At 38.1% G+C, this 17726-nt stretch overlaps 1 protein-coding gene across 21 annotated transcripts in view; it reads right to left on the bottom strand.

The window, feature by feature from the left end:
* SYNJ1 (synaptojanin 1) overlaps window positions 1–17726 on the bottom strand; it is an 84319-nt gene that overhangs the window by 50644 nt on the left and 15949 nt on the right. For all 21 annotated transcript variants that reach the window (XM_019662821.1, XM_019662824.1, XM_019662826.1 and 18 more), the window contains 5 exons: window positions 12553–12639; window positions 10569–10836; window positions 7177–7402; window positions 6176–6259; window positions 994–1055 (listed from right to left, as the gene is read on the bottom strand). In XM_019662821.1, coding sequence (XP_019518366.1) covers window positions 994–1055; window positions 6176–6259; window positions 7177–7402; window positions 10569–10836; window positions 12553–12639 — 727 coding nt within the window. The remainder of the gene's footprint in view (window positions 1–993; window positions 1056–6175; window positions 6260–7176; window positions 7403–10568; window positions 10837–12552; window positions 12640–17726) is intronic.

Here is a 17726-nt window from a genome sequence, read left to right as displayed (position 1 = left end):
CTCAAAACTCTGACTTTATAAAAACTCACTGAATGCAATCTCCTCTCTGACTTATCAATGCTGAGCCTGTCACCTATGCTGAAGCGACTGGAGCTGTGCAGCTTCCTGTCCACTTCGTGAGGGTGGTGTCAGACAAGCCCAGAGCACAGGCCGTCCACTTGGCTGGGAAGGCAGCTGGGGCAGAGGACACAGGGCTGCACCTCACACATGAGAACATCACATCCTCCAAGTATTTTGAAAGACCGCCTTAATAGCTCTGGCCTTAAGAAAAATAGTCCCCAAATGTCTAACTACTACATTGTACACCTGAAATTAATATAAAATAATACTGAATGTCAAAATAAATAAATAAATAGTTAAAAAAAAAAAAAAGAATCACAAAAAAAGTGAAAATAGGTCCCAAATAAGAGCCTTTTTTCTCTCCTGCTTCTAACCATTACAGAGGCTATAGAGAAATGCCATCCAAAGGAAATATAACATATGCCACATATATAGCTTTAAATTTTCTAGAAGGTACCATAAAAAAAGTAAGAATAAACAAATGAATTTACATGTTTTATTTAACTCAATATAGCTAAACTATCATTTCAACATGTAACCAATATGTAAAATTAATTTGTAATATTAATTTGCTTTTTTTTTTTGTATTAAGTCTTTGAAATCCAATGTGCATTTTGCACTTACAGCACATCTCAACTGGACTTGTCAATTTCAGGTGCTCAAAAGCTACATGTGGCTAGCAGCTACTGTACTGGACAGCCACCCGTAGAGGTAATTTTGAGGCCAAGAGATCCCGACCCACACACCTAGTGCTACCACTTCTAGAAGTCATAACATTTGGTGTCACTGTCTTCCAGTTAAATTAAAAATCAGAAGAAATTTTACTTAGAGCCAAAAAAGGTGAAATGAATCAGTAAATATAATTACAACTAGTTGCATTGCTTAACAGTATCAAAACTTATAGTAGCACTATGTAAAAATAATCAGTCTTACCTGTCAAAAGCAGGTGCATTGGCTTCAAATCCCCTTGACATACGGACACGATGAGATCCCACCTACAACAAGAAAAATACCAAAAGTCAACATGTAGATAAAAGATATATCATTGTTCACAATATGCAATAATTCATCTGCTGAATACAAAGTAGTAAGTCAGATAACTGTTATTCATGATATTCTTTAAAAAAAAAAAGTTCTAGGCGTTTCTCCTTTATTTAAAACGTAACCTCATAAAAAAAATTTTTTTAAAAGCTAGAGGTTAGACCATTATGAAACACTTCTAAACTAACTGAAATGTTTATTTATGAAAGATATTTTTAAGAATGCTTTCATATACATTACCTTATTTTAAACTCAAACTACGTACCCTGTGTAAGTCAACAGGTATTATTGTCATTTGGGAAATCAAAAAACAATACAGCTAAGAGAAATAACTTGTCCTTTTATAGGTCAACATCACTAATTCCAAAAAAGATTCCTAAATTTCTACTCTTCCAAGCTGCCTACAAGTGCAGTGTGTCATACTTTTTTCTCTTTATGCTAAGCATTCTCTTCTCCCTCATCCAAACATCCAACAAATTAAATACACCGTTTCTGGAAAAAAATATTTCCCAAAGTCAATCTCACAGTCACACAACTATAGAAACAGCACATTTTGCAGAATCAGAAAATTTGAGTTAAGAGAAGTAAACTAGCTGGAAAATATCTACCTATTGTGTTTTGTTATAGTTTTTCTTTTCTTATATAAGAGAGTGGCAGAGAGATGAGGCAGAATTGAGAAAGATACAACAGATGCCAAGAAGAAATGTAAAGGTGAGACCATATTATTTCCCTTCACCTTTAAACATTTCCCTAAGACTTTCAAAGTTCACCAGAATTCATTCTTGCTAACCTGTGAACACATTGAGGACTTGAAATAGGCGTGGAGGAGGGCTGCCAAGTCAGTGATGTGGTTCGACAAATGTAAGCTCTAATACGCTCATCCAATTCCAAAACTGAATTAACAGTACTATCATTCATTCAGCTTTCTCCTCTCTGTCCTGATAAGTGAGACACTTGAACGATTGTACTAATAAATTGGTAGATTCTCTTCCATGTTTTTTCTTTTGAATAAGAAATTGATTAGCCTAAAGTCACATCTATATTCAATTTCATTTTACAGTGCTTAATAGTCTGTATAAAATTTCAAACTTTGAAAGATGTGTGCCCCAGGACATTAAGCATTTTATACTGCAGGAAATTCAGCAGAAGTCAATACTTTTTCTATCTCAGATAACTACTTATAATGCTATAAAAGTCCAAGGTTTAGCATTGTGTTTACTTATCAATATTTATCTTGTACAGCATTCCCCACTATCAAGAAGGTGAAAAAATAGAAGTTTTCATGTTTTCCAAGTAATGCCTGTGGTTGCTACCTACCACGTATATACATAGCTAATCTGATAACTCTTAAAGCAATATATTGGTTAAACTACATTAGGTTTCATCACTCAATGTTAAAGAAAAACATTTTATAATAAGAGTTGTTATGTCAATTGTGATAAAAGTAGCACTCCATAAAGTTTCAAGGCTTTAAATAACCATAAATTTACCCAATTAAAAAAAAGTTACATCAAAGATGTTTTTAGAAAACCACTTAATTGGGTGATATGAAACATCATTTTCCAACAACATTATTGCTTCAAGTTCACACATTTCTGAAACTTCAATCTGACCAAAAAGTCAGTGTGCAGCACTGTACTGGGCATAGGGCTCGTGATGCTTACCATCTTTTAAGACTAATATAAACTATAATGTAATGTAATAATATAATGCCAGAGTAATAAATTATAAATGCTAAATGACTTTGGAGAAAGGAAATCATAAGTAAAATCAGTGAGTTGCCAGCACTTGAAACATCATTCTTACCTAGGCAGCACCTTATGACAACTCTTCTGATGCCTCAAACTAATCCATATTGCCATTTACCTTTTCCATGAAAGGCTTGACTGCCCAGGCTGCAAGCTCTCTCTGAAGCATGACTAATAGTCTCTGTTCTCACAGCACAGTATGCAAGACTATATATACACCTTGTACAGAACAACATACACGGGAAGAACTCAGGATTTAATGAAGAGGTCAGCGTCGAGAAGTGACTAGAATCCATTCAGTGAGATCTGAATTGGCTACTGAAGGACAACAAAGCTCAATTTGGGAGCAGAGGACTCCTGTTAGAAAACAGCAAGTTGGACAGCTAGGTAAGGAGAGGCCAGATCTGAAGACGCAGGTGCCCTGTAGGTCTGAGGAGCATAATATATGAAAAGTGGGAAGAACTGCCAGAGAGCTGGGAGGAGACCAGTTAGAATAACTGTGAGAACCGTCTAGGCAAGAAGAAATTATGAAGACCTTAACTGGGACGATAGAGTGGGAATAAAAAGAAAGAAAGTGCCTAGGGGCATGCTGGGGCTAAGCGCCACAGGACTGCCTCTGCTTGCTCAGGATCGGCTGCTGGAGCAGACAGGGCTGGGTACACGTCAAGGTCATTATAGGAGAAGCCTGTACAACAGAAGTTCTCAAATTTGACTGGAAGGGAACTTGGTTTAAAATGCAGATTCCTGGCCCTATTCCAAGAGATTCTATTTCAGCTGATGTGAAGTGGAGCCCAAGAATCTGTGTTTTAAAATCACGTCAGATGATTCCTATAAAATCTTTTAATTAAAAAAACCTCAGCGGAATTAATCATGGAGGATAAGAGGTAAGAAAGGATACAAGTACCTAAGGATTTTCTGTCACTGGCTTCTGAAGTGGAACATCTCACTAACTCCAAGGACCCCCCAAAACACCTTTCAGTCCCCAGAATACACAGGGCACCTAACAACCATTTATAACAATTCTGAGTCAAAAGTGCTTGTCTTCTATGAGAAAATTAATTTTTGGACTTAGTATTTTTATTTTTAAAAATCAATATCTATTTTTCAGTTTTAAGAAATCAATTACATAGTTTCATCCCTCTACTACATACTCTTTTAGAGTGGTGGGGAAAATGATAAAAGATACTCATAAAACTAATCCATTCCTGTTCAAAGAAAGGCTGACTTTCAAAACTACTAAGCTATAGCCGGCCGAGTGGCTCAGTTGGTTAAGAGCTAGCTCAAGGGTTTGAGCTCTGAGCAACAGCGGTTTGAGTCCGGCCTGAGCTAAGCTGCTGCTAAGCTGCCGCTGAGCTGCCAACAGGTGGCAGGATGGCTCAGCTAAAAACAAAAAAAAACCTACTGAGCTAATAAATCATTGAGAACCACTGACCCAATCCTCAACCCCATCCAAGACAACATGAAGCCAGCTCAGTGACCATTAAACAAAATTGTTGGCCGGTCTTGATGTCTCAAATATTACTTTCTCCATCAAGAAAGGCATGATTTAAAAATCTGTAGTTTTCAGCCCATAATCACATGACATTAGCCAGCCAGACTATCTGTTTGGCAGGCCACAGAACACAGAAGGAAGTAGGAAGAAAGTCCCACCCAAGGAGGATCCCTCAGTGTTACTCAGAATCCAACCTTACTGAATAATCAAGACACTGAAATTCCGAACTTCTTAATAAAATAACACTGAAAGTAGTATAACAGAGGGCCTGTAAGTAGGTTATTAGGATCTCTTAATACTAGCCTGTCTCGAAAGTAAAAGCATTTGCCTTGCATGGAAGCAGACTTTAGGAATTCTTAAAGCAAACATTCCAAACACCCCTCCCTGATCATCAAAGCTTAGAAGTGGCGTAGGGACAGGATCCTTTCCCAAGAGAGACTTGGCACAAGACACAGCTACTTAAGTTACCCCTATATGCCAAAGATAAAACCTACACAAGTCAGACTGGTCTTGACAAGAACGCAAGAATTTTAGCAAAGCAGTACCAGTGTTAATCTTTGTTCATTCTTGGCCTGTCTTGAATAAACTACGTTATTGAAAAGGTTCAAGTGGTCTGCAATTTTTCTCCACAATAACCATCCTATGGTTATTATAAGAGAAATCCATCTGTGAACTAAAAAAAGGTAAGATACTTTTCTGCTCATTTTCTCAGTACTCTAGTCCAGGGGTTGGCAAACTGCGGCTCGCAAGCCACATGCGGCTCTTCGGGTACATACATGTGGCTCTGAAGTAAAACTGTAAATGCAAATAAAACTATCATTGTTTCATTTATAAAATTTTTAAATGATATTATTCACATAATGGTGATTTCATTTGTTTTATGGCTCTCAAATAATTTTTAAATTGTTGTGAGGGACAGGATTGGCTTTTCCATCTCAAAAGTTTGCTGACCCCTGCTCTAGACTGAAAATTTAGTAAACAGTATATACTAGAAGCTTAAACTGAATATAACTTACTGTTTAGGGGCCAAAGATTTTTGAATAAAAAAAATGCAAAATCGCACTATTATGGGCAATCCAATATTGTGATCTTACGTGAAAAAAAAAGTCTTCTACTTTAAAGATTAGACATTTATATGAACAAAGGAAAGTTTTTAAAAAAAGATCAGAAAGCAAGTCAGAGAATATAACTGAGATGACAGATCACTACAAATTACAAAGCAAAATTTCAGTAGATGTATTATTAATAACAACAACAATAATTAACCCTTACATAGTGCTGACCATGGGTGTCAGGCATGATTCTAAGTACTTTTCATTTCATCCTTAGAAGTACCCTGAGAAGCAGTTACTGCTAGTATTATTATTCCCCTTTTACAAATAAGATAGCTGCGACACCGGAAAGTTCAATTGCCTGCCCAAGATCACACAGCTTGTGGGGGAGAGTAAGGAGCCAAACTGGGAAGTCTGGTTTCAGAAGCTCTGATTAACTACTACGTTTATCTGCCTACAGAGACTAAATTGTTACATACTAGGATACTGAGATAGTAAATATTGAAATACTTCAAAAATCAATGTTCTATGAAAACATCAAAATTTTAATATTAAACACAGCAGCTGAATTTGTATGGATATTTGAAAGAACATTAAAGGAAAAAACACATAAGACAATTCCAGGAACTCTGTACTTAGATCCTCATTTAAAAATCTAGCTAATATGATTAGACTGAATAATAGAACTATCCAATGAACTAATAAAGTATACTGAAAATTCAGAAAATCTGGAAATTTTCAAGAGAGGAAAAAAAAAAAAACCCTGAAAGTCAAACACCTACCTGCAACCCTGGCTGCTCCCAGAACAATGGAACAGAACCCCGAATTTGTATGAAGGAAGAAACAGAGTCGTCTAAGTATACCACCTACGGAGAGAAACAGTGTAAAGTACATTTCCACAGAAAGGTAATATTATAACGTAATGTTACCTTCACATTAGAAGACAAATTTACTAACATCTGTTGCATGCTAGTTATAGCTTATGACCCAGCTCTCATATACAAATTGTCTGAACAAAATATCCAATAAATAGTGCATTAAATAAGTTTGATTTTTTCCAGTGATAACTCTGTATATATTAGCCAGAAAAATAGTAAAAATAGAAGCATAACAATCACAACTTTTAAATCTCAATATTTTATATATATATATATATATATATATATATATATATACCTTTATATTTTCATTTAATTATTTTCAGTTTTATATGTATACATTTTTAATCTTTATTAAATTTACTGGGGTGACATTGGTTAGTAAAATTACATAGGTTTTGAGTGTACATTTCTATAATATATCATCTATACATTGCATTGTGTGTTCACCACCCAGAGTCAGTTTAAAACTAATTTGAAGATCTGAGTTGGGCCAGGGGCATGGCCTAAATTTACAACTATATAGTTTCATTGTCAAAAATATCGTAACTTTTACTTTTAGATGGTACATATACCTACATTTAAAAGTTGGGTTTGACTTAATTTCACAGGAAAACACTTAAGTTGTCTAGCTCTATAACTGAGGATTTTTAATTTAATACCAAAACATAGGCACTGACATGCCATGCTGATTACGGAGAATCTTACTACTTCTCTGAAGAGCCATACCTGAGTAAGTTTGTTCAGGGTAGCCTTTCTGAAGGCCAATAAGTAGCTGAGAACAACCAGGAGAATGACATTACAGATGTCAAAATGAGTTCTGAATCAAATAAAAGTCTGTTATTCTATTATTTTCTGTGCCTCTCATCTCATACGTGAATTAAGCAATAGAAAACACTACATACCTGCTCTGTTTCTACAAAATTAGCAACGTGGCCATCATCGTTTGTTCCCCGGACATTGAATCTGGTCCCAGCTCGCTCACAGCTTAGTCTGGAAATGAGGCAAGCCTTTGCCTGTTTATGAGCAGCATAAATTGTTCTGATTTCTACTCCCCCACACATGAGGCGTAATAACCAGTCATCACAGTTGACACCATAGTGCTTGAGATGCAAGTGCAAAGACTGATTCCTAACAGGAAAAGAGAGAATTGTATTAGCTTATTTATACCAGATAACAAAGTATAAATTTTAAAATGGTGCTCTTAGAACATGAATTGCATGCTATTAAATGAAAAATCACCAAAAATAAGTCAATTCATTTACTATGCTAGGCATCAGAAGATGCGGCTATAAAATGAGATCCTTGGGCATGTGATTTATGGTCCATAGAAAAGCAGCATATTATTGATGTTTTTAATAACTGTGCCCCATTTCTGTTGTCTTTTTATATAATGTATTTATAACCTAACTTTTACCAAAAGGGATTTCATACACATATCCCCACCCCACTTTAAAAAGCTCTACTTTTAAGACTTGACTTTTACAAGGCTCTATTTTAATTAATTTAATTTTAAATCACCAGGCAGGCTAGTGGCTAGTGTATTAAGGCATGCCTCAAGTTTTCCATTACTCCAAATACTTTTAGCATTCTAGGTTAATAGATGGGGCCTGGTTTTCCAACTTTTTCTGGGTAAAACATTTTATTCAAACATGCAGAAATCCAATGATTAGGAAACAAAAGCTGAGTCACTGTGGCTAAAGCAGGGATGGGGGCGGGAGTCCTGCCAGGCAGGCCATCTTCTCATCCTGCTGACTACCTCCTCGAGGGTCTCTGCCAGAGCCGCAGTCCTCCAAAGAACACAGGTGGAGACTCCTAACCAACCTAACACCAAGGAAAATATAATGCTGTGCAGAAAACTTGCTTCTGGTATTTTCAGATAAGGTGCCTTACAAAAGTGAATTTCCTATAATATTAAAGCTTGGTTCTCTGAGTTTTAAAACTCTCCTACTATATTATGTGGATATCTTTCTTAAGTGTTCTGTACTATCTTGCTGTCTTAAAGGTATAAAAAAAATGTAACAGCATTTTCTTGAGGCCTTGGGGTCATTAACATCAATAATATACAACAACACTGCTAGAGCAGTAGTCCCCAACTCCCTCCTCTTTAGGATTTAGGCTGCAGAAGAAACAAAACAGATGCTGCTCAACTGAAGTTCTGGTAAACCAGCTATAACCCCTTCTCTTCTGATTCATTCAAGAAAGCATACTGGAATGTAAAAATAAGTGGTGAAATTCCTACTAGAATAACATTAAATCCAATGACCATTAAGTATTTTTAAAATATGACGTAAGCTTCCATACTTTACTATTACCTACATTGATCTGTGGCAAAGCTCAAATAGATTGTGACCCAGTATATCCAGACACCAACCACAGCAGAGGTATAAGAGACTTGCCTGTCCCCATCTAAATAGAAGTAGGTGGGATCCTATGCATTTGTTCAGGTAGAGCTGCTCCCTCTGCTCTCAGTTTTCATTTTTCTTTGCTGTCAATGTGTTGCTGTTTTAATTCTATTTACATTTATAAACAACTCGACTGGCAGCAGCTCCAATAGAGTAAAACTACATGGGTTTTTTGTGATAGGTAGGTATTTGCTACTCTGGTTACAAAACTTACTTGGCTGTATCCTGGAAAATATTTCTACTAAGCTGCAAGGGTATGCGTAATGAATATGAATTCTTGAAGTTCATTTTTCTACACAAAGTGAGGCTCAAGAATGCCACCCCTTAGCAAAATGGTAAAAAAGTATAAAATGAGCAAAACTTACCTTTGGTGTGTCAACCTCCTCTTTGTTCAACCTTTCTCCTACTGGATAAGCCCCTTCAATGTGTTATCTAAATTTGCCCCACCTCTGGATAAATCTGGACAAACTACTAGATAAACCCCTTCAATCTGTATTTTAAAGTTACCCCTAAATGAATGAAAAGATAAATGAAATTATTCCTACTGATTAAACTTAGCAAATGTGCTTGGTTGCTGAACAATGCATCTGTACCTGCTTGAATTTCTAATTAAGGAGGGAAAACTTTTCTCTCAATCTAAGGACTGTGGGTACGAATGAGCAGGGGTGGGGTAAAGTAAGGACAGCTGCCCTAAGCCCAGCTGCAAGGCCTTACCTTTCCCCAGGACTTCAGTGTCTCTTCCATCAAAGTGTAGGGGTGATGTGAGCAGACAGGACCCTGCCCTCATGTCTGCCCTATCACCTCCCCCTCCCTGTCCCTCCCCCATGGTCTCCTCCTTTGCTAGGTAAGCTCCTAGTCTCTGACTCCAGCGCTCTGAAGCCTCTGTCCATTCTGCTCTTTCCTCTCCCATGCCACTACTCTGGGCCGAGAAACTTCTATGTGAGCTACAAGGTGACCAAGCCGTTGCTCTAAAGTCAGTTTTCTTCTATCCTAAGGTTGTTGTTGACTTTGGACCCTCTGACAACCAGGGCAAATGGGTCCGACCTGAATATGCTACTCAAGGACCTTCCAGGTAGATGGTGAAAGTGCAAGGAAGAAAAAACATACGGGGGGAACACCCTGAATCTGAACTACTGAGGGAGGTCGAGACAGAGTCTTGGACTTTGGCCTCAGAACATATGCAAACATAATGAAATATAGTTTGTACCTGGTATTAAGGGGGGAAAAGTCAACATCGATACTGGCTGTGGATAAGAGAACCACTATACTAAAAATTGGATCTGCTCCAATAAAGCAATACTAATTATGGTCACGTGTGTTCTGCTTACCATTTGTGTACACTTCCAATACAGCACATTATGCATAATCAGGGACTATACCACAGTTACCTACTTATGTCTTATTTTATTATAGTACTAAACTTTAACCCAGCATACTATTCCTTCACAGTCTGTTGCTCTTGAATCAAGATCATCTACTTACAACCTTAAAATTAAAAACAATATGGGAATGTTGGCTTAGAAAGGCAATACTGCCAGAGACTAAAACTAAGATCCCAAAACTAAGAACAGTAAATATGAGTAACCCAATTCTATTACAACTAATTCATTCCTAATTTTAAAATAAAGATTTTAAATATGTTTCTGAAATGAAAGGTCAGTGGAGATCAGGGAGAGCCAATGGGCTTCATGTCACGTGACCACTTCAATAAACTGACAGCGGAGGCCTGCTTTGCTCTGCTGAGGATGCTAGAACAGGAGACAGAGTGAGCGGTGAGCTCAGTCGGTAATGCCCATCCCTGCCATCTCGGGAAAGAGCTGTTGAACATACTCTGCCCCCGTTCACCAACCTATCACACAGTACAGAATTACAAAGGGGATCACCAGACTCACCAGAAGAATCTATTGTCAGTCGTGTGTTCCTGCACGCTGCGATGCGCATTAAGACTCAGATCTAAGCTGACCCCAGATGCGGACCATGCAAAATAAAAGTTTCCTGAATTCAAAACCTTTCGCACTTCTGAAATGCGATCCTCATCTGAAGAATCAACACGTAGAGATATAAACTCAGTAGAAGTAACTCGGAAAACTTCAGATTCTTGAATTTTCCCAACAGACATACATCCAGTGACTAGGACCAGGTAATGTAACATGATATCACCTGCAAAAAACAAAGATTTAATTGGATGAAAAGTTCCAAGACTTTTTAAGCTATTCAAAGTTTCTTCCAACTTTCTCCTCCTGTCTCCATCATTTTAAATCTGACATCCTGGTTATTTTAAATTTATCACTGATGTGTTTTACAACTACATTTTGGCAAAAGTTGGAAAAATCCTTGTTTAAATACACTTAGTATAATGAAGCATTTAAACTTTAACAGCATACTCTCACATTTATGAAATAGTTCCTCTACTTAATCTGAGGGTATACAAGGTTTATCCAAAAAAGAAAAAAAATGTGTTATCTTCCCTACCTTTCCTTTATGATTGTTAGGAAATTCAGATAAGACAATGAATGTGAGAGTTCTCTGTAAATTAAGTTGAAAAAATGGTATAAAATGTGAGTTGATGATGATGGTGATCTATAGGCAGAGTCCCTGGTAACAATTTATAAGGCAATTTAGTTTACAAAAACTTTCGTAGAGATTTTTCATCTAATTTTGACAAAAATCCTATGAAATTAGCATGAAGGTGGAATTCAGCAAGAATATACTCGAACATGGGCTGTGATGTGAGGTGGCCTTGAATCTTGGCTCCACTTATTATCTAGACCAACTTCAGGGTGTTAGCATAACCAGCCTGAGACAGCCTCCCTATAAAACAGGATTAAAACAAATCTCACTGGGCTATGTGGATTATCTAAGACAGTGGTTCTCAACCTTCCTAATGCCGCGACCCCTTAATACAGTTCCTCATGTTGTGGTGACCCCCAACCATAAATTTATTTTCGTTGCTACTCTATAACTGTAATTTTGCTACTGTTATGAATTGTAATTAAATATCTTTTTGTTTTCCGATGGTCTTAGGCGACCCCTGTGAAAGGGTCGTTCGACCCCCAAAGGGGTCGCGACCCACAGGTTGAGAACCGCTGATCTAAGACAATATTAGTTAAGCACCTGGGTGCATGTGATAAATTCATATGCAAATCTCCATTTTACAGACCAGTGCTCCTGAAAGTATGGTCCATGAACCCGTTTACACTGAGAAAAGATGGTTGTTCCAGAATAGAAATCAACTATATCACTCAATTCACCACTAGGTTTATCTGATTTTTTTTTTCCATAGTACTACTTGATCAGTGAAGGAAGCCATATGTTGATTTGCATGATGGTGCAAGCTCCTCATCTCAGCACAGACCAATAACAAAACAGTTCACGGAATGGTACCAATTCAGTCACACTGTTATAAGACAATCAAACTGGCAACCACAAAGGTTACTTTGCAGCCCATGATGATAATAAGTGGCAGAGACAGACTCAAGCTGAGACCTGAATACAAAACAGATGTCCTTCCCACTATACTCGTAAACCAGGGAAATCAGTGTGGTTCTCAGTAAGACATCTTTTCCTAAATGCACTGAAGCAAATAAAAAGGGCAATGCCCTGCCTTTCTCTTTGGACAACTGGCACCAATCTCTCCAAGTGTTCAAACGGACGCTGCCTCTGGAACGTAAAATCACAAGAGCTTGAGCGTGCAGCATGCCTTTTCAGTCAACAAATATTACCCCAAGGTTAGTTTAATCAGGGTTTAAAAGATGTTACCACACTTATAGCTCAAATGTGGAGTCTGAAATGATGTAGAAGCAATCTCTTTCAAATCCTTAGAATTACAAAAATAGAAATGAAAAAACAGATTAATTGTACTGAAAATAAACTTACCAAGATTTAATCGTAAGACACCTAGGAGTCCATACGCATCCAGTACTTTGGAGTATGTACCCTTGATTGCCTCTTTTTCTGCACATGCTACAAAAAAAGTTTTAGGGTAAGAAATATATGACATGGAACATCAGGTTCTATTTAGCTATAAAGGTGGAGTTTCCACCAAAAATTTCTAAATCTAAATCTGATATTCTTAACATAAATGTATTACATAAAAGATTTTCTCAAACTGGTAACTTAATTGTTCTTCCCAAAGAGTTAACTAATTGTTCCGGCACTATCTTTTAATCCATCCTCCCCCACTTATCTGAAGTACCACCTTTAACAATATTCATATGTTCTGGGGATGGTTTTTGAATTTTCTTCTCTCCCCCACTGATCTGTTTGCCTACTTTTACTATTATACCAGTACTGCCCACACTGCGTTATGATACCCCCTGTAGGACAACACCCAACTGCTTAACAAGGAATCCTGCAGAATCTGGCCTCCGCATACTCTGTTTCATTTTTCATTACCCGCCTCTTCCTTCCACTTCTTGCAGCCTATGCTCTAGTCACATTAAACTTTCACTATTGCCCAAACATGCTCTTTTACATTTGTGTACCTTTGCACAGCAATCTAGCCTTCTGCCTGCAAGGCTCTACCCAACATTTGCCTCTTGGCAAAATTCTATTCACCTTATAAAAACCTAGGCAGAAGGTGACTTTCTGGAAGCCTTTCTTTACTTCTCCGGGACAGTCCTTTCACAGAGCTCCCTCTTCATGTTGCCAAACATTCATCACCTGTCTTTCCCATAAGCCAGCCTGCTTCCTGAAGGCAGAAACTCTGTGTATTCATCCTTTTATCCCTGACACTGAGACTAGTGCTTGACACACACAGGACCGACAAAACGTTTAAAAAATGAAAGCTAATGACTACAAAGTTTATTAGCATCGGAACAGGAAGTCTTCAGTCTGGCCTTTGTCTTTACTTTTTCCGCTATAAAATTAGTGTTCTCTTGCTAATGAATATAGCCCGTCAACAGAATAATTTCCCTAGGGCAGGCTGTTGTGGTTGTTCTATTAAGAAAAAACAAAACAAATCCTAAAACTTTAAGGGAAAAAAAAATCTTCCTAGTTATTAGCAGACACACTCAATAAAAATTTGACCATGAACCAAAGAAATATAAACCATAGTTAGTATCTCAATGGACAATTACAAATGATACATTCTCAAGTCTGCAAATCCAGATATTCTCATTCTGTCTTTTCCTTTCTAATTTCTTTCCTTCTCTGCTGCCCTCCCTCTTCCACTCTCACCCCAAACCCCCAACTCACCTGTTAGCTGACTGACTTACTCCTTATTCCCTTTTCCCTTTACAGAAGTACAGTACCTGTGGGCTGTGTTCCACGTTGAAAAGCATGTAAGCAGATCCTTGTGGCCTTCCCACTTCCTGTCAGTCTTTATTGCCAACAAAAGGGCAATCTTCTCAGCCTACTGCTTTGTGCAATACTCCCTCGTACTTGGCATTAGAGATCTTTTCCTTTGCGTACTTGGCATTAGAGATCTTTTCCTTTGCCTCGGAGCTCTTCTGTGGAATTCTACAGGTCATCTCACTTTCCCTGCCTGCTTCTGCTCTTTTCAGACCATCTACTCTTAAGCCTTTGTCCTAGTCATCCCACTTCTGCCTTCAAATGAGTGTGCTCTGATAGTTGGCAGCACAGGCTAAGACTAAATGACAATCACTCAATTAGCTGATACTGTCACAGTTCTCTAGTGTGTTCCTTATTAAGTGTAGGCCTTTATCTTTGTCAAACCACCCAGTGTGAAACTAGGGAGGGGGAATATTTTACCAGGCCATTAGCTATGGAGATTTGTATCTCACTCTGCATTCCTAGAGTTGTTGTTGTTGTCATTATTATTATTATACCATATGTTTATAGAACACTTACTCCTAAGGTTCAATGATAAGCCACACAAATATAAAACATCACAACATAAATTTTAATTATATTTTATAAAGCAAAACAGGATTGCCTACCCCTAAAACATTAGGAGACTTGTAATAGCTCTGATGATAGAAAACATGACTTCCAGGGCAAAATCATTCTAGAGTTTTACAGGTTACATGCTATATGTATTTAAATACCATCGCTAATATAGTAATAGAGATATTACTACATGTATCAGTTTCAGCAGCAACCATCATTTGGGTTCATATACCAGCAGCTAGTAAGAGTAAAAAGAAAATATATTTTTAACATTAAATCATTGCCTTTCCTTAGAAAACAAAAAAAGAATGTCTTAAATTGGGGTGGCCTGTTAGCTCAGTTGGTTAGAGCGCAGTGCTTACAACACCAAGGTTGCCAGTTCAAACCCCTCATGGGCCACTGAGGTGTGCCCTCCACAACTAGAATGAAACAACTACTTGACTTGGAGCTGATGGGTCCTGGAAAAACACACTGTTCCCCAATAAAATAAAATAAAAAGTCTTAAATTACCACGCAACAAAATGTTCTTTCTTCAAATAATGCATAATATTACCTTTTCATTAACTGTGCTTCAAATAGGTGAGTATAGCCTGTCTCTCAGGCCCAATGACGACCCATCTATTAGACTTTCACCTGATTCAAACATGCAAATAAATGTCATTCTGCCTGGTTATCGACACTTTTGTATTCTATTCTGAGACTCAGGAAATAGGATGCACACAATTTAAACTAAAGTGCATATTCTTAAAGTATGCTAACGGAAAGGAACAATAGCTGAAAGAGTAGATGAGATGTCATTTTCCCTGCCAATGATTTTTGGTTTCCCCTCAAAATATTAAATCATTCAGAGTGATCAAGAATGTTTCAACTGAGGTACTCGTGTATTGTTTCTGTGATGATTATGAGAGTAACCAACACTGGGTTATATATTTTTCATGCATTATTCAATTTTCACAACCCCATGAGCAAAATTACTACCAATTCCATTTGACATGAGGAAGCAGGCTTAGAGAGGTTACTAATCTGTTACTAAGTTGTCTAACCTTCAACAGAGAAAACAGCTACATGAGGGAAGAAACTGACTTGGTTCACTGCTTCATCCCTAGGGACCTATTTCAGTGCCCGGCACTCAGTAGTTCACTAATTGTTTTGCAATGAATTGGTGAGTGAATTCACAGCCATGTGCACTCTTACCTCCAGACACGTCTAATTTCATAAGAGAAACCATGTTCTCCTACACATTTCTTATGTAAAAGACTGTAAATGTTTTCCTATTCTTCCACATATGCTTCAAAGGTTTGGGGCAGAACAGAGGGAGGTCCTTGGCAGGCTGTCAGAGCCCAGGCAGAATAAGAAGGGTGGCCCTGTGCATGGGTTTGAAGCCAGAGGCGGGGAAAGGGAGCATTCACTTGGGGGAGGAGCAGCCTGGCCTAAGCCACTGAGGTCTGAGTGGGGTGAGGAGGATGGTGCCCACCGGGGATGCTGGGGGCAGCCTGGCTTGTTATGTTGGCACTTGAGAAGGTTGCAGGAGGGCAGGGTGCACTGGAGGGAAGGCCAGGCAGAGTGCTGGAGCCCCAGTGGGCTGAGGAGCGGACCCATGTGGTGAAGGAGGCTGCAGTGGCAACAGGAGAGTGGCTGACCATGCAGGAGAACGATCAAGGAAAAGGGAGCCAGGCTTCTCCCTGTCAGACAGGGGCAGCAAATACAGAGAGAGAACTAGGATGGACACTGCGGTGTTAATGGGTACTGGAATCACCAGCTTAACTCACAGTTTTCTAGACAGGTAGACAAAAAGACATAGATATAAATGGGTGCGTATAATTATATATACATATGCATGCAGACTTACATATTCTCCTTAGCTCTATCCATTGACAGGACCTGGGGTCGGCAATACTCCAGAAACAATCAGTACACCTAGCACCCAGAGCTCGCATTCTAATGCCCTTCTCCACTAAAAGGAATGAGGACCCCTGGGAGAAAGGGCTGATTCCAGGCCAAGGGCAGGAACATTAAAAAATAATGGAGACGTCACAAAAATGCAGAAGCCAGCTTGAAGGGACTTCTATAGGAGAAATCGGGGACAATTTGAGCATCAAAATAAATTATAAGAGTCAGACAGAATATAACCCACTGAATAAGTCCATAAATTGAAAGTTTGATGAAGAATGGGACATTTACCTAGTCTCAAAGTACCTCACCTCAAAACACATATTAATTATAAAGGAAAACAGAGCGTACCAGAGGCCTCACAGATACCAACTTAACCAGGTAATCAAAATGAACACCAACAGGAATGAGGCAAGTCAAAACTGTGTGTCACCTGACAGGATACAATGAAAGAACCCACCACTACATCTGAAATATTCCTGCCAAGATACATAACCTGAATCTGAGCATAAGAAACCATCAGACAAACTAGTGAAGTTTATTAAATGGTAGGGTATGTGGAGAGCTCAGAGAAAAACTAAGTGAGAGCGAGCGGAAATGAAAGTTCAGGGGATATGGTGATACAGAAGTTCAGGTCACTCTCTTGCTAGGGTAGTCTTTCAAGGTATCTACTGTGCTTTCAATGAGGGGAACAGACTGCTTTTTGTAAAGCCTTTTTTCCCCCCCCCCTGTCCATGCTGGTGTTATTAAACAAACAAGATGGTAGGAAAAAGAAACCTTTCTTTTTACTTGTTACCAATTTCTAACCACAAGTAGGTATGACTGTCCAAGAAGACCTTTGTTTTAGGAGTAATTCTGAGCCAATCAAGATCTTCATCAGTTCAGCTAAGGTAAGGAGGTCTGTACCTTAATTCACCTGTTAAATCTAAACTAAGCAAAGCCCAACTTCTGGTTATTACCATAACATCTTAGGGATAAATAGTACCCACCTCCCTCAACAGCTTATTTTAAAGGGAGAAACTGTTCTTCCATGTCACAATCAATACTATCTTCCATTCATGCCCTGAATCTTTTCTTAGTGTTCAAGCTAATGTGAACATACATTCTGAGAACACAAAGCTAGCTTATATATCAAATCTACAACTACAGCTATATTTTTAAACATGTCTTCATATCATTGGAACTAATAATTTGAAAGCCCTCTGATTCTACTCCTAGTGAATACATGAACATGAACAGGGTCAGAAAAGAATTTAAAGCAAAATAAAATATGTGCTATAAACATTTATTCTCATACCAATATCTATGGG

The sequence above is a fragment of the Hipposideros armiger genome, unplaced genomic scaffold (genome assembly GCF_001890085.2).
Source record: "Hipposideros armiger isolate ML-2016 unplaced genomic scaffold, ASM189008v1 scaffold_381, whole genome shotgun sequence".
NCBI lineage: Eukaryota > Metazoa > Chordata > Mammalia > Chiroptera > Hipposideridae > Hipposideros > Hipposideros armiger.
The sequence above is the reverse complement of the archived record's forward strand: the minus strand, read 5'-3'. Positions and strand labels throughout refer to the sequence as shown.